This window comes from Macrobrachium rosenbergii, chromosome 32, assembly GCF_040412425.1.
Source record: "Macrobrachium rosenbergii isolate ZJJX-2024 chromosome 32, ASM4041242v1, whole genome shotgun sequence".
In the NCBI taxonomy this organism is placed as follows: Eukaryota; Metazoa; Arthropoda; class Malacostraca; order Decapoda; family Palaemonidae; genus Macrobrachium; species Macrobrachium rosenbergii.
In genome coordinates this window covers 10,955,114-10,975,652 of record NC_089772.1, presented here as the reverse complement: position 1 = coordinate 10,975,652, position 20,539 = coordinate 10,955,114, and the positions used below count along the sequence as shown (strand labels likewise).

The window sequence follows — 20,539 nt, the reverse complement described above, 5'->3', positions numbered from 1 at the left end:
ACACACACACACACATATATATATATATATATATATATATATATATATATATATATATATATATATATATATAAAAAGGACCAGTGGGGAAAAAAATAAACCGAAAGGCTTCGTTTTTCACGTGTACTTTCCGCTTTAACATACGTTCTGCAATTTTTTTAATTTTTTGTAATGAAGAAAACAGATTTAAAGAACGAACGTCACTTATAAGATCATGGCAGTGTTAGTCAGCAAATTAAAACAAGAATTTTGTTTCCCAAAACAAAATTCTTGGATGTCCTAGATGCACAGAAGTTTTAGATTGTCTGATTTCGATTAGGTTAATAGGCAACGACATCGCGTGTCAGTCGGTAGCCCATTTTGATATCGGAACATTGACCAGAGCAAATTTCACTGAAACTCTCTGAGAGACAAACCAACGATGCAAAGAAATATGACTGGCATACAGTACTAGCATACACATCCAAGTACTGATCAAACCTAACGGCATTGTGAACATGTAGTAGGCTACGCTGTAGCAGCTGGTCTTCGCCTTATTGGGTAAGGCATCCTATGATAATCATCTCTGTTAGGACAAAAGCCTCCCAGACCGTTCTGATTTAGGCTGACGTCCCGGCCAGGGAGGAATAGGCCTGAATATGTCTCGATCCTTCAGAGAGGATTCAGCACAAGACTTGACAATCATTAGGTCCAAACTCAAAATTCTGCTATTCAGATAAGATATTGTCACCGAGAATTTTAACAATTCAAAGGACTTTAGGTTTTTTCTGTGGCTCCTCCCAACTCTTCTTGTTATGGCGTCGGTAATATTCTCAAATTCATTATATTTTTAAGTTACCTAAGACTAAAATTATTCTGGCCCTAAGTCTTGCGTGTAACTTGTATTACATTTTTTTACCTTTTACCCGGCGCGCGAACAACGATTCCTGTCTTACAAAATCACTTTTCCGATTCTTCTTCTTTAATTCTCAAATTCATTAAATTTTTAAGTTACCTAAGACTAGAACTATTCTGGCCCTAAGTCTTGCGTGTAACTTGTATTACGTTTTTACTTTTTACCAGGCGCGCGAACAACGATTCCTGTCTTACAAAATAACTTTTCCGATGCTTCTTCTTTAATTTTCTACATACACTGGTCTACTGGTCTCTAACCAAATGCATATCCTGTCCTATTCTCATAAAAAAAACTATTACGCAATCCCCTAACTCTGAACGTACCACAGAGGAAATCGTCGTCTCTGTCGTATCTTATCAAGCACTCATCATCATCCGATGAAATACTACTCTTTGGAGGAGAAGAAAGTGTGACAGTGCCCACAACATTATTTTTCTTTTGTCTTTGGCTGTCATTTCTTATTGAACGATAGAACGGACCATACGAATTTTTGTAGACTTTTTTTATTATTAGTATTACTGTGGTACTTTGTTACTTACAAAACATATTCATATATCTAACAACTTCTCCTTGTAATTTATTTACTATTCTGAATATACGAAGATGTAAGACTGTCTACATTAAAAGTACTTTTTATACGTTCAGGCAAAAAAGTTACAACAGATCCTACAGTATCACCAATAAGGATGAAAGTCATATTTACTTTAGAAGGTAAACACGTAACCAAGGAAACCTTTTGTTCTTGGTACTAATAAAGAATAAAATGAATGAGGTCTCTAGCTCCCTATTCTTTCAATCAGACCTACTGTACAACCCACCACTGTCGACTGACTTGGTTAATACCTAATTCACAGCTATAAGTTTAAAGAGGAACGGAATGTAAGGGAATGTCCAGATCGCCTGTCTCACCAAGGAATATACAGTATATACATACATACACACACACACACACACATATATATATATATATATATATAAGGCTATGTATGTTTTGCATCTATAATAGCATTTTCATAACAAAGTAACGCATCGAATCATTACCTTGACAGCCAGAAATTACAGAAAACGAACCAATGATTTTGCAGAATTGCCGGATGCTTGGAAAAGTTGACACAGGGTTTTCCCCCATCCTTGTAGACTGTGTCTTCGGCAGTGTAACAGGAGAATCGTACCACTGCTTTATCTCCTATAATAATTTCGAAAGCCTTCGCTCATAACCCTAGCAATTCATCTGTAATTTAATATGGAAATGTGGCGTCTACTTTCAGCATCGGAAAATATTATTTCATGTTTGGTCACTCCTTCACTATCGACCTTTTCCGTTTCTGATTCCCCAGTGATAAAGTGTATACTCATTTTATAAACTTATAACTTCTTTGCTTGCGATAAGACAACTTTCTATACCAACGAATCGCTTATTTCCGTTTACACAAACAAAACTCTTAATGCCGTAAATATTTGCATCAGTAATTCTGAAGCATAAGGAACTAAGCTTCAAATTAAGAGATATTTGAGGACCTGGCTGTCATGATAAGGAGTAGAATGCACTGAGTAAAAGTTTCTGCATTGAAACAAACTTTTTAGTCTCTCGCAAATTCCAAACGCGTGAACACTGATGGAGGGAAAGCTTTAAATAAATCAACAATCACGCACATATACACAATACTGTGCTTTCCGTACACATAACGCGCACACACACATACACACACGGGGCAGCTGTCAACTAGGCAGAGGAGGGGAACGTTTTAGTTGGCGTCCACCAGTAGCCAACACTACTAGCTACGTCCTTTCTCTCCTACAGCTACAGTAGTTGGGGGCCATCAAATCTGCCGCTGTTGTGATCGCTTAAAGCATTTCCATTGTTTGACAAACTACAGAAGAAGAGATCGTTCAGTCGAGTTGCAGTTAATATGGAAAGTAAGTGGCAAGACTATCGATTTGCTGTCAGGTTAAGGCTTGAATACTAATTCAACAGAGATGTTTTGTGTTGAACGGAACACTCACTAGGCAGTTACAGCGTCTTTCCACATATCACCTTCAATATGTTTTTGCTTCTCGCGTTGTAGCCATTTATTCCTTTTCATACTTTTTACTGGCGCATGATAGTGATTTTGGCAACCAAATTTATCACTGTAGCCTCGCCACCGTGAACTTGAGATATGAATTCCAAAGTCTTTGTTACCAAAAGGACGCCAACGAAAGTGAAGCGAACTGTTACCATAGTAACGGGACGCTACTTTCATGACGTAACGGACCCGTGACGTCACATAACAATGACGTCACAGCCCATCAAAACATTGAGGTTTCAAAATGGCGACTGGATTACACCTCGAGCAATATATAGATAGTAAGGGAAATTTTAACTGATTACTTCGTTTTAGAAAGATGATAGGAAGAAGAACAACACATCGGCGTATTATTGTTTTATTTAGATCGATTTTATCGGGATTAAATCGGCCATTTGGGAGGATTTCGACTTTCAAAATGGAGCTTTCGCGGGAAGGATGTGGAGGCCTTGTCGAAGGAAAACGTAGATTTCAAGAATTAAATATGAAATATTAAGACGGCAGATTTGTAAGGAAAGTGAACAGTGCTGAGGGTTGGTCCGTAATTTGTTTAATTTTAGGAAAATGGCAAAATGAGGGTGAATTGTTTAATATTTTAGCCCCTGTTGCCGGTAATTTACGATGGTTAGCCTACCTGATAAAGCCACGTTAGGCTGGACTGACAAGGAAGACTGTTCACTTCGTAAGAAAATGAAGATTTACGTAGATTTACAAATGGTTTAGAGACGTCTGGTCCATACACTGAATGCAGGGTGATCTGTAGTCACTTAGTATATATCCCGATCAAGTATTTGTTTCCAGAGTAGGCGAGGCTAACCTAAGGAATAATTCTTATTTTTGAAGGACAATGGATGTGATGCCATTCGAAGGTTTTGCTAGCCGAGGCCTGGCTAGCATCCTAATGACATTGGATAGGCTTAAGCCAGGCTTGCCTAGTCTTAGGAAACATGTAATCTTAACCCCCATGTGATGATGGCAACATTAAGTAATAAGTAAGTTTTAGGCTAGATTGCAGAACAAAAGGCGCAGGCCCTAACTCTAAATCTGATCGAAAGCTTATTCCGTGTTTCTGGTGTTCATTGTTACTTTTGGGGGGCGGTCCAGGGGGAGGGGGAGTAAAATCCTCCCCAGCCAGGTAAGGGCGCAGCCCCCTGATTCAGGTTAGGAAGGTAAGGTCTGGTTAGGTCAAGGCATTCTCATAAAGGTTAGGTTTTTTTTGTCGGCGGAACCTGTGTCTGTCGTTCTCATCAGGCTGCAAGTGTTGTTACCTGTGTCTGTTAATCTCATTGTCCACTGAGTCAACCTGATTCTCATAGGTCTCATTGTTGGGTTTGTCCAACCTGTTATGTGAAAATTCTCATTGTTTGGACAGAACCTGTGAAAGCTGGTGAGAAAAGATTGTTGGCGTGAACCTGTGTCTCCATAGTTCTGGAAGGATTGGAAGGCTTTAGAGTGTTAATGTTTCAGTATAGACTGTTGGTGATTTCACCATAGTCCACTGAGTCAGTAATTCCAGATTCTCATTCATGTCTTGCCATTTGCTTCTTTGTCCCCCATCCTGTGACAAATTCATACAAAAATTTGGACAGATAGGTTTTAAATGTAAGGTGAGGAAAGATGAAAAAGTGTTAGGTCCTGGTTAAGATAACCTTTGACAACCAATTTTTTTTTAAGAAATAATTATGTAACTAATTTTTGGTTTGCAAAAGTTGTCAAGGAATTTTTGGGTAGTTTCACTTACTGTTTTTTATTTTCTTTTTGGTTGATGGAATATAGCCTAACAATTTTTATTATTCTTTTCAGGTTTAGAAAATCTCCCAACAGAGCTGCAGCGTAATTTCCACCTAATGAGAGATCTTGATCAACGTTCTCAGGATGTCATGAAAAATATTGACCAGGTGAGGATATTTTATTCACATATGGAACTTAGCTTGGAATTAAAATGCCTCACTTTCTGTTGGTTGAATGCATGGAGCTTCCACTGAGGTTTTTAGAAATGCAGAAATGACCTCCCATCACTCATTATATTTTTATCTTTTAGTGAAGAGCCCATTCTAATTTTTATCTTTAAATAATGGTAAATTGAGTTTAAATCTGAGTTCTAGAAAAATTCAGATGTCTAGCAACATGAATCAGGATGCCATTATAGCATGAAAGACATTTTCCTGAAACAATTTAAAGTAATCTTAAATAATTCTATTATAAAATAATCTTGAAAACCAGATGAACCATCAGGTATCCTTACTGTAAGAGAGATTATCTTTATACCCTTTAGGAGAACTTGTCAGTTCTTACTGGATGTCACTATTAGATGATTTTAAACCATGTTAATTTGCATAAACAAAATATTCAGTGATTTCACGAGGGTTCAAAGAAGGGCCTTCAAGTCTGATAAAATATCTAAGACTTCATTCAAAGGCAATGTGTTTTTAGACAGACTAATTTTTACTAATTATTCAAAACAGCTAATGGCAGATAATTCTCATAGTGGCTACTAGAGGCATGTGTGTTACCTGTCCAGAGAGAAATTTGTAGGAAAGACTTTATCAGCGTAACTGATGTGTTGAGCATGCAATATTAAACATGGAAATATAAACTTTTCGTGTGTCATTCATTTCAAATAGAGCATGTATGAGGTTCCTATTTATGTGTTATCAGGTTCATTTTATATAATTATTTTTTTTTATTGTAGCACTTTTTATAAGTGTATGGCCTAAAATTGTCGCTGTACAATAAAAAGAACTTTATACCTGGCTTAAAATTAGCCAGTTATTTGGCTTGCAAATTGCTAAAAATGGGAGACTGGTAATGCTGTGAAGATAGCTATAAGGATGGCTAATGCTTGGTGAAATCAGAGTTCCCTGACGTGAAAAGTTGCAAATAATGTACACTTGTTTTGGTTCTAAGAAGAAACTGGATTTCCGAATGGTCTCATTTAAGTCCAAAACTGAAATTGTAAAAACCAAATTAACTCAAGGTTTTCTGAAAATGATAGTAAATAGAAAATTATTATACTGTACTGATGATGATCATGATAATCCATTTAGTGGCTGATGTTTAGTGATAAGTATATAGTATCAGTATTGTGTCGTGCACTTTTCGTTTTCAGCTGTGAGTAACCTTTGCCATGTGTTTATCAGGTCATTCCTTTACAAGTCTTGTAATCACTTTATATTTTTTTTTATTATTTCTTAACATTATTTACAGATTGCTGATGAATATTTACTCAACATTAAAAATTTAAGTCCAGAGAAGCGTTCTGAACAAACAGGCAAGATACAAAAGATGTTTAATCGTGCCAAAGAATACAGCGATGATAAAGTTCAACTAGCAATTCAGACTTATGAATTGGTAAGTATTGCTAATTTCAAAGTGTTCTTTAAATTTCTTTAATTGATGAGGTTCTTAATTGATTTCTATAGTAATTGATGAAAAATGAAACCTGCAATACAAATATGTTGAGTAATTTCCTCTGACTGATTCCATCCTATGCTCCCTTTCACCATGAGTCAGACTGGTGAAAGAACATTGGGACATTTTTTTTTTTTTTTTTTTGTATCTTTGATCATGATGCTCCATGTATTGCTTATAACTGTTGAAGCCAGCGTTGCACAAGAAGTGCCACTTTTCCATGGTGAACCTGTGTTCCAGAGTGAAGGAAGCAAGTTAACTTTCGAATCAATGTTACCATTTCGAATCAATGTTACCATATGTTGTCTGGGATTCTTATACACTTTCCATCAACTACTTGTCTTCATGTTTTCAGCAAGTGTACCCTATTAGACTTGGTACTTGTTATTGCACCCATTCTCTTTTGGATGATGGATGACTGTCATGTCTTCTTTTCCCCCCATTATGGAATTTTGTTCAATTCTGAGATAGATGAAGGTTTTGATTCAGTGGTTTTTAAACTATATATTAATAAGCAATGGTATTATATATATGACTAGGCAGAGCAGTGAGTATTAATGTTAGGCAAATACAGTAATAAGAAAGTTGTTCAAAATGTTTTATATTGTACTGAGCTTATATAAATGGACCAGTTAAGGTTCTTTAACAACTAAGTTGTTAATAAAAAAAAGCTTTGATATTCTACTGAGCTTCAGGACATGCAAGCCATGAAATGTATAGAGAAGACTTCAGAAAGGGGAATAAAAGTAGTGGAAGGAGTTTAAGCACAATTTTTGTAATTCAGTTAGAATTTTAGCTTTGTAGCCAATCCTGTGTAGAACTCCATATCAATTTTTAGACTCAATGTAAGTGAGTCTAAGTGGTAAGAATTGTCTTTATCCTAAATAGGATATTTTTGTTTTTTGACTAATAATTTCTGCTATATAAATCAGTGTGGCATCATGAAATGTTTTCAGTTTTTATATGATAAATGCACAACGTTCTTAATGTCAGTGTCCAGTTATAGGTATGTTTCAAGTAAATACTTTTCTGTTCACAAGGTATTGTTAACATTGTTCTAAGAGTATCCACTTGTCTTGAAAAGAAAAACGGCCGTTGAAATAATACGAGGTAGATAAAATTTTATGCGGTAATTACTAAGGTACAGGTATGACTGTTTACTGCATTTTGCCATTTGGCTTACACCTGCATAAAATTATGTATTTTGTATTATTTTACGGGTCTTTACTTATAGTATGGAACACTTGCCGTAGGAATCTGACACTGATTAAGTTCCCTTGAAAAATATTTAACATCCAAATTCTTTACTGTTATGAAAAGAAAGGAACATTCTAAAATACCATGCTACTGCAGTATTTTAATTTCCAGGTTGATAAACACATTCGAAGACTGGATTCGGATTTAGCTAAGTTTGAAGCCGAAATTAAGGAAAAAGCTCTCAATAATAACAAAAAAGAGGAGGAAACCAGCACTAAAAAGAGTAAGTAGTCTTGTTTTAAATGATCTTGCATTATTATTAGTGTTAATATAGTGAATATAGAGTGGGCTTTCAGTATGCATGAATGGTATGTTTGGTGGCTGTGAGAAAAGTCCAAGTGGCTTCATTCATAATGCTCATGAAGTACAATACAAGTTTATAGCATGCAATCTGGTATCTTCATTCATAATGCTCATGAAGTACAATACAAGTTTATAGCATGCAATCTGGTATCTTCATTCATAATGCTCATGAAGTACAATACAAGTTTATAGCATGCAATCTGGTATACACTATGTCAACCCTTTCATACCATCACGCATCCTATGATGCACAAAAATGGCATAGTAGGAGAAGCGGGCTGTATCATATGATAATCATTATTTTGCACCTTGGTATTTGTATGAATTTTACTGGAAAACCTTCAAATCACTTGAATGGGCCTTAGATGAATATAGGGCAACACTTCAAACTTCAGCTCAGGATATTAAAAAGAATAGTCTGACTTATTATTTCATGGGGGAATGTACTACACCTGCCTGTCCCAGTACATCTTGTACTGTATATGTTTACTCATGAACTATACTCAGGGATTGTTGCTGCTTTCAGTTCTTACCTTTTACAATAGTAGGCTATGTCGGCTGTAATTATAATTTTGCAAAGTGAAGTCCACAAAAATATATGTTGTAAATATTTGTCCTTAAATATACTTAGGGATTGTTGCTGATTTTAGTGATCTTTTTTTAAATGTGAACTCTAATTGTATTTTTGCAAAATAAAGTAAAAAAGAATATTAGACAGAACATGTATGAATCACAAAAGTTAGCATATTTTTACAAGTGTCTTGGAACAGAGGGCCCTCACAGGGTTCAAAATATTTGCTTTCAACTTCCTGTGGAAGGTATAGAAATTTTTTTAGAATTTTTTTATACCATGTGGATTTGCATATCTTCCTCTTTCCAGCGATGCGTTTTAAATTGGCCAGCTTTAAATTTTACCTGGTTATTGGGTATTGTTAACATACGTTTAGCCAGTCCTGTAGGGGTTAAAAACCAGTAAGAAAACTAATATTATTTTGCTCTAAATCCATCATTGTCATATAATTGTCATTATCCACTCTGTGTTGCAGTGGTCAGTGTTATGAATATAACAGTAATAATAATAATAACAACGTTAAAAATAACTGTAGGTAGGAGACCCTCTTTTAAGCCTTTAGTGTTCTAGAGCTGCATTCAATTTGTATAGAGTTTTTCTGTCTTTCTAATAATGTTTTCTCAGGATTACTGCATTCTGCCAGTAACTCGCTAATGTTCGTTATTCTTTGGAGACATAAATAGATGTAAATTGGGCTAGTTTTATTGAGGAAGAGTACATTGTATCAGTCACAAAGTAACTGTAATGGTGGTTGAAATGTTGCATTCATTATCTATGCAGTTGTCCATGAGGAGAAAATTGTTGTCAGTATTGTTCCAGGCAACATTCTGCTCAGCTCTACTTAGCTTAGAGTACTTAGCTTAGAGTAAATTGTTTATCATGGTGAGTCCTGGTCATTATATGCAAGAGGGTAAGCTGGAGTAGAATGCATGTTGACCACTGATCGGCCAAAGCGGAAATTTGCACTGCAATTGGCTGGCAAAATGCCCTTGTAAGCCAAAATCTTATGCTTGATGGTCTCGCTCCCATCTTGTGGGGTGGTGAATGTGTGCTCTTAACCCTAAGCGACTAAGTCTGGGTCCTGATATATTATTATGTTAGCTTTGCATTTTTGTATGTATCTAATTGTTTTCAGCTCCTTCCTGTTTGCTTGATATTCATCTCCAGTTGTTATTCTTTTGTTATTGCAGTATTAATGTTATGCTACGGTATTATTATTATTGTCGATCATCTTTCCCTTCTGATTTTTCTGTGCACAGTGATGTGTTTTGTATACAGTATATATAAAGATACATTTATTTCTTGAAATGTTTTTGATTGCTGAAGATGTCTTTGATAGACAGTTTTAGATATTTGTGTTTATTTCATATCTTTGTACTTTATATTCAGTATCATTAATGGAATCATCTGAACTTTTTTAGAAGGGCGTAAGAAAAAGGAGGACAAAGGGAAAAATAAGAGAAAGGGCAATCAGTCTGATGAAGAGGAAGCCCCACCGAAACCGGGTCGCAAGAAACAGAAAAAGAAAGTTGAAACAGAATCTGCCATTGCATCGGTACTCCCTGGCCTGTCAATTGCACATCCGTCAGACGTACTGGACATGCCTGTGGATCCCAACGAACCTACGTACTGTCTCTGCCATCAAGTGTCGTATGGAGAGATGATTGCCTGTGATAAAATGGATGTGAGTTTCAAGTTTTTACCTTCTACTGTTGGTAATGTATTTTAGTATACTGTTAATAGAAGTGGTTCAATGTTCAGTATATACTGAACAGAACCTGTTGATTTTTATTACAACTTACTCTAAATACTGTACCATTGTTTAAAATTTACTTTGTAAGGATACTGAATGTAAGGTAAGATCTAGTTTACTTCCGTTTCGTTTTAATTCTTTGTGTATTCTTTCAGTGTCCAATCGAGTGGTTCCATTTTGCATGTGTTGGATTGACAACAAAGCCCAAAGGAAAGTGGTATTGTCCGAAATGTTCGACGGAGAGAAAGAAGAAATAATAGCAACAAGAGCAATATAGGCAGTTGTGATATTTATTTTTATCGAGATATAATTAAAAGGAATAGTTTTGTTACAAATGGGAATTTTTTATTGTCATTTTACTAAATTGAAATGATCTTGTTTGATATATAAATGGATAGGATTTCCATAGCACCATAAAGAAAATTTTAATAGGGTTTCTAGAGCACTCTTAAGGAAATTTAATCATCTTTTTTGGAGCAGAACAAAGGTTTTAAATTATTTAAGACATTTCAATTTTGTATCCGTTAAATGATAGACATAGAATAAATTTTTTTTTTAACTGTTTTAGTCATTGTCCTTTAGTTGAACATAAAGAACATAAGTTTATAAATTAAAAAATGATTGAGACTACTGACAATATGGAGGTTCCAAAATGGTGATGGCAGTCTGTAGGACAAGGAACAAGAAACACTTAATATATAAAAGTAATTTATTAATAGAAATGGAGATCTCAGGACATGAATTTGAAAAATGGTATAAGGAATGACTAGGCTTGATAACAAAATACTCACATATCACATTAAAAGGAACACCTGTAACTATTCATGAAGCTTATTTTACTACCACATTGAGAGTTAACTGTCACGAAAGCCAGGATCTATTGTTTACCTGAATAACACAGAAAAATAACATAATTTCCTCAGACAACGGTATGACATGTCAGGGTGATTCTTCTACAATATTTGCAACTACTAAACTAAAGTTCACGTATAAAGATATAATTTTGCATGAGTCTATGAGGGTGGACCTTACATTAAGTATTACAGTACCAAGCAGTAATTTCTTTAGCACTACCATAAAATGAAAAAGTGCTTTTAAAATGTTTTTATTACTTAACAGAAAGCATGTGTAATCTTTTTCAGGAGTGATACTGCACATGAGATCACTAGTGAAATGAAGCATACAATTTTATTTCCCTGGAAAGACATTTTGCAAACATCGCAAGCAATAAGATAGTTCCATATTTATAGCCAAAGTAGGAAGCTTTGGGGGGGAAATAAACATGTTAATATGGGTAATAGTCTTCACTCATTAATTGTAGGAAACTTGTATATTATAAAATACGTATGGTAATACTTATCAACTCATACCAATTTACTTGATTTTAACAGGGATTATTTATAATTGAGAAATATTCCAGGATAAGTTTACGTGTAATTTACGATTTTCCTTGCCTTGTTTTTAAAATTTACAGGTTTCCAAGGACATTCAATACCTTCATAACTCATTTTAGTTTTGTGCAAAAGCAAATATTTAAAGTGTATTACAATAAGTGACTTGCATTCTTTGTTGTAAGCTATTTTGATCCTCAGAATTTGTTTCTTGGTCCAGTGCTTGCTTAAAGAAACGAGTTTGCACCAAAATAAGTTACGTGCTGGGAACCATGAAAAACTTATTGCAGTCGTAAGTTAATTACCATTCTATTCGAGTCACGTTAACTCAGAGCATCACTGGGCCTAAGTAAATTCTTGAGGGTCAGGTTTTTAAATTTTCAGTTTCAAGCATGATGACAGCAACCCTGATACATACAATGGTAAAAGCCTAAACCTTTTTACTAGTTTTGCATAATAGCCATTATCAGTTCTTTGCTACCAAATTATTGCTGGTGGAGTTTTATGTTTACACAGGGCTCTAGTTATGAAAACATGTTTAACATATGGCTGAATTACTGAATGTAGACAAATGTTTTGGTTGTAAAGGCAGCTTAAATACAATTCATGTCCACTGAAAGAGCCAAAGACAACAGCAGGCACTTCATCCAGCTTTCAAGTACATACTTAAAGTTCTTGCAAGAGGTAATGGCGTAAAGGAGATGCCGTAGCCGTCCAAAATTTTTTTGAAGAAAATGTTAATGTTGAATGAAAATACAATTTTTTTCAATATAAACCCCTCATTTACATTAGCCAACATACGTGTACTCATGAATCCTTCACATTCCATTCTTGATCAAAAAGAAAATGATCCTTCGCTGGCCGGATAGCCGTGGAGCACATGGATCCTGGGTTCCAGTCAGGTAAGACTCACTTCGCTTGCAATCTAGGCTGTAGCCACAAGTAATAAGCATGGTTGTGAGGATGGACATTTGATGTAAATGATGGATTTTCTGACAAATTCATCATTCTCATTAGCCTGAATTGCAGTTTAGGTGCAAGGAATGAGCCACTGAAGAAACCAAGAGTACTAGTTGCAACAAAGAATCCAACTTAAACCTCATGAGACTGAGATTTGCAAAGGATCCCAAGATCCAAAAGTGCCTACCTTCACATCTACTCTGGGTTCTGATGGTCATATGCATCCAACCTACCTGGAAGATTATGAATACCTTGCATCTCTATGTCCCTGAGTGTGTTGCCATCAAAATTTCTTCAAAGTATCAGAAAACGGAAGAATTCTGATTAATATTAAATGGAAAAACATTAGACTGTGAAGTTCTGGCATTCATTACCTTACCATAAGCTTCCAAAGTGAACTGAGTCCAAGGGATGATATATCTCTTGGTACTATCTCCTGAAATGGCCTATAAAAAGGAACAGACTGCGCATTTGCTTGCCAATCTGAATCAATGAAGAAAAAACTATTGTTCCAATTCAGCAAAGGATAAGATCCACTCCATCTCTAAAAAGTGAACCCTTGTAGGGGGGTAGTATCGTCAGTGAACTGTAGGCAGTACTTAAGGTTCTTTGCAGCATTCCTTCAGCCCCTAGCTGTAACTCCGTTCATATCCTTCTTCCATCTTACTCTCCTAAGAATTGTTTCACAGTGCAACTGCTAGGTCTTCCTCCTATTACATATTTCAAACCTTATTTACTTTAAATTTCCCTTTCATTGTCTAATTACCTCATAGGTCCCAGTGATTGGCCTTTGGCCTCAATTTTATAATCCAATTCCAATCTAAAAGGTGAAAGGTGCAGTTTGTCCTGGTTACCTACACATACTCAAACTACCCATTCACCTGCTGGCCTGACATGAAGGACAGACTTATGCCTTTACTGTTTGGAAGTTATTGTGGAGAGTGCCTAACTTGTCCTTTAATTCAAGTGTCCAACCACAGGAAGACTGCCTATGGCAATACTGTGTCCATGGACGCCACTGACTTTATGGAACAAAGCGTAAACCCTTATTACTAGAGTGGTTATGAGACAATGTTTAAATCCTTGAAATCTCAGCAACCAAAGAAGAATAGGACTCCCTCACAAGGTTTGGAGTTAGCAAAAGTGAAAAGTCTCTGCTTCTGTAGCTGGGCCACCTACAAGTAAGATTTCTATTCTGAGCTGCAACTTACATGGGAAAGATGAAACTGATAATACCCATGGGCTGAGCATGAAATGACAAAAGGGACTTGTAACTGCTACATGTATCAGAATCCTTATCCTTCAGACAAATGAGGCTGAAGGAGTTGTATTAGGGACACAAACTTTAATATATGATGTAACCTTGCAAGATGCAAAATTAGCAACTGGGTTACAAAACCAATTTTCAACTTAGGACAGACAGGAAATACCACAGGAGAGAGCTTTACACTGCCAGGGTACTCCTGGAAATGACACTGAAGAAGATAAACTCTAATACTACTAAATGAGACTTGCAAACCCTCAAGATTCAAGTAAAGAATTATTGAACAAAATATAAAAATAAAAATGAATACTAATAAATCTACAGTCAGGAACCTAAGAATAGAGTTCAACTGTTCAACTGCGCACTCAGGATCCAAAATGACACATCTAATCACCTGTTTTGTATCCCTGAGAACAAGTCTGCAAACTGCATGACACTACCAACGACTGCTATAATTATGTGATGACAGCCCACTGTGTTTATCCAGAAGAGAAACAGAAAAAACTCAGACCTCATGGACAAGGAACAAATATTTGTTTTCCACCACTTGAAAATCCTGTGCCTCAATATCAACTCATGTATGCTGGAATGAGAAGATAAATTTTTCCAGCTTTATGAAACTTTCCCTGAGTGAGAAAAATGCAAAAAGCTTTCTTGCATCCCCAGAATCCAGGAGATAATGGAAGAACTGTTCTGGCAGGTTGAGGAGAGATATCACTGTCTTTGGTTTGTAACAAGAGCAACAGAGTGGCAAAGAGCGCAGTGGTTAGTCCTGGCCACCTGACAAAACTAATTTACCTAAAATATGACTGTAGGAGGAACATCTACTGATTCTCTAGCCTTGGTAGGGAAACTATATAAAATGTGCAGCTAAACCAACCTAAAAGTTTCAAAGAAGATATCACTGCCTGCTTGGTGCTGAAGAGACGCAATCAGCTCTTAAGAGAGCTCACAAGAGAAACGCCAATCTAAAAGGTTCCATGGAAGAAGCTGACAATTCCTTACAAAGAGAAATTCCAATAACTGTGGAATAAGGATAGTCCAAATAAGTTTTCTCATTGTGTAAAACATAGAATAAGTTTAAAAAGTTTAAACTTGCCAGGTAAAGTTAAAGGAAAATGGTTGTACAGTTTAAAAATATTGGCTACCTGAAAAGCAAAGAATCTATTTCAGGCTCCATGTGTGTGTGTGTGTGTGTGTGTAAACAGTCAGTATCTCAAAGAAAAGTACGAGCAAGCTAGGAACAAGGGCTATTTCTCCTTGGTAAGGATCCTCTGGTTAATGACTGGTCATCGGAATAAAGAAATCTTGATTGCTACTGGCCTGATCATGCAGAGTTGGGAGGCATGGATATCCCAATTATAGAGGGAGCAGTAAGCCAACTAGCATCTAAGCTCCTGGAAGTGTAAAGGTGAAGCTAAAGTTGAGAGCTCGCAACTAGCAGTAAGGAGACTAAACAAACGACACAACACAGCTCTCCATATGGTTGTACATAGCAATTGGTCCAAGGTCAAAACCTGAGGCTACCCATAATCACAATGCCTTCTTTTAGAGAACTTCGAGATTACGCACACTTTGGTGCCCTCCACCAGGTAAAAAGTCCAAGTAAGCTACTCAGGAAATTGGTCTACTTGCTTCTTATAACCCAAGCTATATAATGCCTACCAATCATTCTTGCAACCTTCCTTCCTTGTGGATGCACCAGCATCCTTAAGCTACTTCTTACATCATGAAGATATCTGCATGAGAAAGGTTTAGATTCTTTAAAAACACGTCATGAAACTATTCTTACGAAATGTGCTTGAAAAGACATAGTCAGCTTGTTGTATATGGAGACCACTGGAAGCTTTAATTATTTCTACAGCAGCATTTATCCATGCAGATGGATAAAGTAAACTCTTGAGATTGCAACATGGTAGTGGTTTGGAGGGTCATTACTAATAAAAGAAAAAAAAAAAGCCTCTGTATTCTAGAGAAAAGGTATGACTCACTGAGAACTTAATTTCACAGGGAAAGCTGAAGCTTGAAACCAAGGGAAAAGCATATTCTATTAGACTTGGGAGCATAAACCAGACTGTCCAACCATCAAGTCCAGAAAATCCATCAGCAATGTCCATGCTTAGAGTCAGAGGTCTAAACCAAGCCATTGTTGGCAAAGGATCAGTAAAGGATCTTCAGCTATCTCCAACGCCTATTGTAACAATTAATCAAAACTTTTCTTTTCTTGTAGATGAAAGGAACACTTACAGTCCTCAGTGGTCAACTGGTTTTCCTCTCCAGTTCTAATCAAACCTATAGATGAAAGGACCACTGGAGTTCTAAATTCCTTTGATCTTTTTCTGACAAGGAAACTTCCAAGACAAAGAAGAGTGATGAACGAGATAACAAGATGCTGGGAAATTCCTCTAGGATCTACTGATCAACGTTGTCCACCTACTCTTGCTAACCGTAAGATTTATCCTGAGCTCAGAATTTTCTATGTTCCTCCAAACGAGATTAAAAATTAAAGCCAGTCTGATCAGTGTCCATCTGATCTCGGCACCAGACATAGGATGGTTGATCAATTAAGCTGGATGGTATCACAAAACAGATCAAATGTGGTTTGGACCTGGTGTGGCACTACTTGAAGTAAGTACTAGACTAGCTCTTGGCCTGAATCTGGAAAATGGTGTGGCATCAGTCTGGCACTGGTCCTAGAATGTGGACAGTGACAATGCTGCTGCAAACTACAGTATTGTAAAATAAGCTTAGTTTCTGCCGTAGCAAAGCTCCAGCATCAGTTCATTCTAATTATATACCTTAACTTTGGCGTAAAACAATGCCAATAATAACTGTGTTCTTCAAGGACACTACTCCAAAAATGAACAAAACCTCAATGTTGTACAACTTGCTGTTAAGGGATCTGCCCTTAATAAAATAAGTATTTTTCTGAATTATAATAATGGCCTCTGACTAATTCAGTGGCTAGCATAAGCCTAGCCTACAGTTTCTTGTCTTCTCTTTATGTATTAATGTTAATTTTGGATACAAATCTTAAGCTTAATAAAGATAAACAATATTTCAAGATTATTACAACTGAGGTATGGCACAAGAAAAAATTATCATTACAACAAAAAAATTTAAAATAGTTTTTTGTACTTATGTAACCATACAAACAAATTGTTTGACTAATCTAAATATATTTTTTCTCTCTCTATCTCTCTCTCCACTATAAACATGCACATACTCCTGATGGTATAATTTTAGGCCTATAAAATGTTGTATGGCAGTGTATATGAAAAATCATCGTTATAGCCTATGTAATGTACACAAGAACTACACTAGTTCATGAACATCTTTCTGCTTCGCTAGCCAAAAAAAAACAGTCTTCCTTTCCTTTCTCTCCTCATGCACAACTATGATATCCTACTGACATAATAACTTCGAGTCTACTGAAGATACATCATTTTTATATCAGTATTATTATTTAAGAGGTACGATATACAAAATCTTGAACTATCATTTCAACATTTATGTTTGGCTGCATGAATTTACAACTCTGCCAAACTGAATGTTTGTTAACATACTGTACAATCACATTTTACAACTGACGGAGCTGGTTGCTCTTTGCATAATAAACAAAACCGTTCTGATTAGCACTTGTATGATGAAAACACTACCTTATATGGTTACCTTAGATAATCTTTGCTCACAAACTATGATAGCTAATGAAGCGTCATGTTCGGCAGAAAAAAGACCAATGCAAAGCGACTATGGTTTACTACTGTTCATGCTAGTTGCTTTGTACAAATTAATGTAAAAAAACTTATGCTTGGACACTGTATTAAGAATAGACAAACAGTATGCACTCTTACTTTAGATATTTACTGGCAACTGAAGAATATACTGTAGTAGTTATTAATACAAACGATAAAAGGCTTTCTTCCCAACATGGAACTTACCTGAATTTAATTTTTACTTTATTGAATTTAATTTTTTAGTTTCACATTATCTCTGTAATGGAAAATAGAACTTTTCAAATTACCAAGTAATATTTTTTGCAAGGATCTTTCATCTGTATGGTCTAACTTGTTATGTGAGACCACAGTAGTTTGTGTTTACATAGGGTAGGATTTGTTGCATGTAACTTAAAGCAGTTGATCATATGCCATAGGCTATAGAGTCTTGTACACTTGACCTTCACCTCATAAGGTGCACCAAGGAAAAAAGTACTGACAAAATGCAAACTGGTAATTAATCCTATCGAGCGAAATTCACGCTAATAGCTGTAGTCACTGATATATGAACTACAATAATATACAGTACAGTATATGAACAGCATGAATACCATTTACTAAAATATTAATTTGAAATTTACAGTGTATCATATTATAAAATTTCAAAAGATGCCAACATAACAGGCTGATAATGACAACAGGAGTGTAAAATTTCAATCAGTTAAAGAGTATTAGCACCTGAAAAGAAACATCAAACACATTTACAAGAAAGGGCAAAAAATTCAGCACTGTCTTTCAATTGTGCAAGTCCAGTACCACTGATCTTTGAGCACTACAGTGCTTTAAATAGTAAATGAAAAGAGTGCAAGATCCTTTAGACTTCTGAAATACAGTAAATCCATAATATCTAATCCACAATACTCACAGTGATTATTAACTCCTTCATATCAGCTTACTGTGCTCTACAATAACCTTATGAACTGTGGAAAAACTCACAGCTTCATTAAACGCACAATGCCTATCATTTTGAAATTTATATATTACAGTAATTCAACCCTTCTACTAAGCAGAATACAGTTGACCCCTGCCTATTTGCGGTTCTGGATTCACGGCCTCACCTATTCACGGATTTCTCTGTCCACATTATTCGCGGAAAATTTGCCTATTCATGGCATTTTCATAGAGAAATACCGTATTCACAAATTACTGTATTTTCATATTTTCGTGACTAAATACACTTTTTGTGATATGACTATGAAAATATTCAGGTATAAGCATTTTTAGAGTGTTTTTTGGTGTTTTGAATGATCAAAATAGGAGTTATAAGTATTTTTAGAGGGGGTTTTAAGTATTCGCGGATTTTAGCTATTTGTGGGGGGTAGGGGTATGCATCTCCCGCAAATACCAGGGGTCGACTGTACATTCAAGACCAAGTTTCACAAAACAGGATCCCTTCAAACAGTTACATCTCAGACCAACATTCAAGTTAAATGTTTCATCTGCATAGAATGACTGGATGATTTCTTTAAATTAATAAAGTAAACTGTAAAAGAAAATACAATTAAAAATTGATAACGCTTGAAGTATCAGTAATGTATGTACATCACACTGTTTACAGTGACCAGATTTCATGAAATTTACAATGACATAGATTGTTTAAACAGCAAAACTGTTGTGCACCATTGGAAGTACATTAGTGTAATTGCATTAATATCACGGTTTGAAAACTGTTCAGTGTATACCAACCTAATCCTAAACTACTTCTTAATAATAATAATACATAATAATACAGTAATAATAATATCTCAGAGGAAGATCCTCTTTCAAACCAGCTCCATTCAAAAGAATGGCCGTCTGGATGCCGTTAAGTATACCTCTCAATTTCCTGAATGAGTTTTTTCAGAGCAGCAGTTAAATTATATATCAGCTGTCCAACAGAAACCGTCACTGAACCTGACCCAGGAGACTCTTCTTTTCACTGTCACCATCAGGAGAACAGCAAAGCATGCCCCTAGGAGAACCCTCCAGCCACCCACTACTTCCAGCAGTGCGCCTTACAAGCAGGACTCCTGCTACCTAGCGTCAGGCAATCAGTGCCTCTGGTGTTCTGACAGACCCTCTGGATGAATCATCCACCTCCCAGCCTGTAGGAAGAGCTTCCCAGTCTCAACAGCAAATCAAAAAAACTCATGGAAACTCTATAAGCCCACTTGTGGGTATAAGTGCGACATGCCTGTATCTCTGGCTTCATTCACCTTTTATAAAAGGTAAAAAGAAATATTGAAAGATTAAGGAATAAATGAACTATGGACAGACATTGTATTTTTAGCTGTCGCTACGAAGAAACCCATTTGGGAGATTGAGAAATTGCATTATAAAGTCAATGACATCACATAGCCATTCTTTATAATAATAATAATAATAATAATACTAATAATAATAATAATAAGCAATGCAATGTTTGAACGCCTCAATTCTACACTATAAATGGTGTACAGTATATAAACCATTGTCAAACAATGCAGCGATATTATAAGTGCCATAGCCAAACATACTTCTGCATCATAATGTCTACTGTTCAGATGACAATAATCACAGTAATGTCTTAAAAAGATGCTAAAAGTAAAACAAAAAAAAAATTTAATGACAAGTACAGTACTGTAACACTTCATCCATGGAAAGACATTGAAGAATTGGGTAATCAAAAATAAAGTATATAAGTATGTAAGGCTTACAGTTGTGGCTATAATTTTTGTGAACAGCTTCTGATTTTTAGATGTTAGGAAAGTATACAAGACAATGAATACAGCCATCTATACAAACTTGCACTGGTTTTAATAGGTCTATTACAATTATAACATGGGCATTCCGTTTTACTGTAACTCAAGTGTTCTAGAAAACTAGTAAGCACCAGAAAAAGTATGATAAAATAATTACAATACCAAACAGTAG

General features: G+C 35.7%; 1 protein-coding gene and 1 long non-coding RNA gene across 4 annotated transcripts; one reads left to right on the top strand and one right to left on the bottom strand.

The window, feature by feature from the left end:
• The first annotated feature begins 2,637 nt into the window (after positions 1 to 2,637).
• Ing5 (inhibitor of growth protein 5) lies at positions 2,638 to 10,815 on the top strand. Of its 3 annotated transcripts, none has more exons than XM_067132886.1 (6): positions 2,638 to 2,812; positions 4,765 to 4,859; positions 6,169 to 6,312; positions 7,741 to 7,852; positions 9,925 to 10,187; positions 10,412 to 10,815. In XM_067132886.1, the coding sequence occupies exons 1-6, from the start codon at positions 2,806 to 2,808 to the stop codon at positions 10,511 to 10,513; spliced, it is 723 nt and encodes a 240-aa protein (XP_066988987.1). In that variant the 5' UTR covers positions 2,638 to 2,805; the 3' UTR covers positions 10,514 to 10,815. The 3 variants fall into 3 exon arrangements, with proteins under 3 accessions (XP_066988987.1, XP_066988986.1, XP_066988985.1); XM_067132885.1 differs by lacking the exon at positions 2,638 to 2,812 and adding an exon at positions 3,105 to 3,242; XM_067132884.1 differs by lacking the exon at positions 2,638 to 2,812 and adding an exon at positions 3,568 to 3,643.
• A 136-nt stretch (positions 10,816 to 10,951) lies between these two features.
• Positions 10,952 to 19,056, bottom strand: LOC136855668 (uncharacterized). The gene is made up of 2 exons (XR_010858097.1): positions 16,164 to 19,056; positions 10,952 to 16,084 (listed from the first exon to the last, which is right to left on the bottom strand). It is a non-coding gene; the product is annotated as an uncharacterized lncRNA (long non-coding RNA).
• Positions 19,057 to 20,539: the final 1,483 nt, after the last annotated feature.

Coding starts and splice junctions, on each gene's coding strand:
- Ing5 (XM_067132884.1), top strand. CDS start 3,583: ATGGTTAGCCTACCTGATAAAGCCACGTTAGGCTGGACTGACAAGGAA. Junction 4,860..6,168: donor TCATGAAAAATATTGACCAG/GTGAGGATATTT, acceptor CATTATTTACAG/ATTGCTGATGAATATTTACT. Junction 7,853..9,924: donor GGAAACCAGCACTAAAAAGA/GTAAGTAGTCTT, acceptor GAACTTTTTTAG/AAGGGCGTAAGAAAAAGGAG.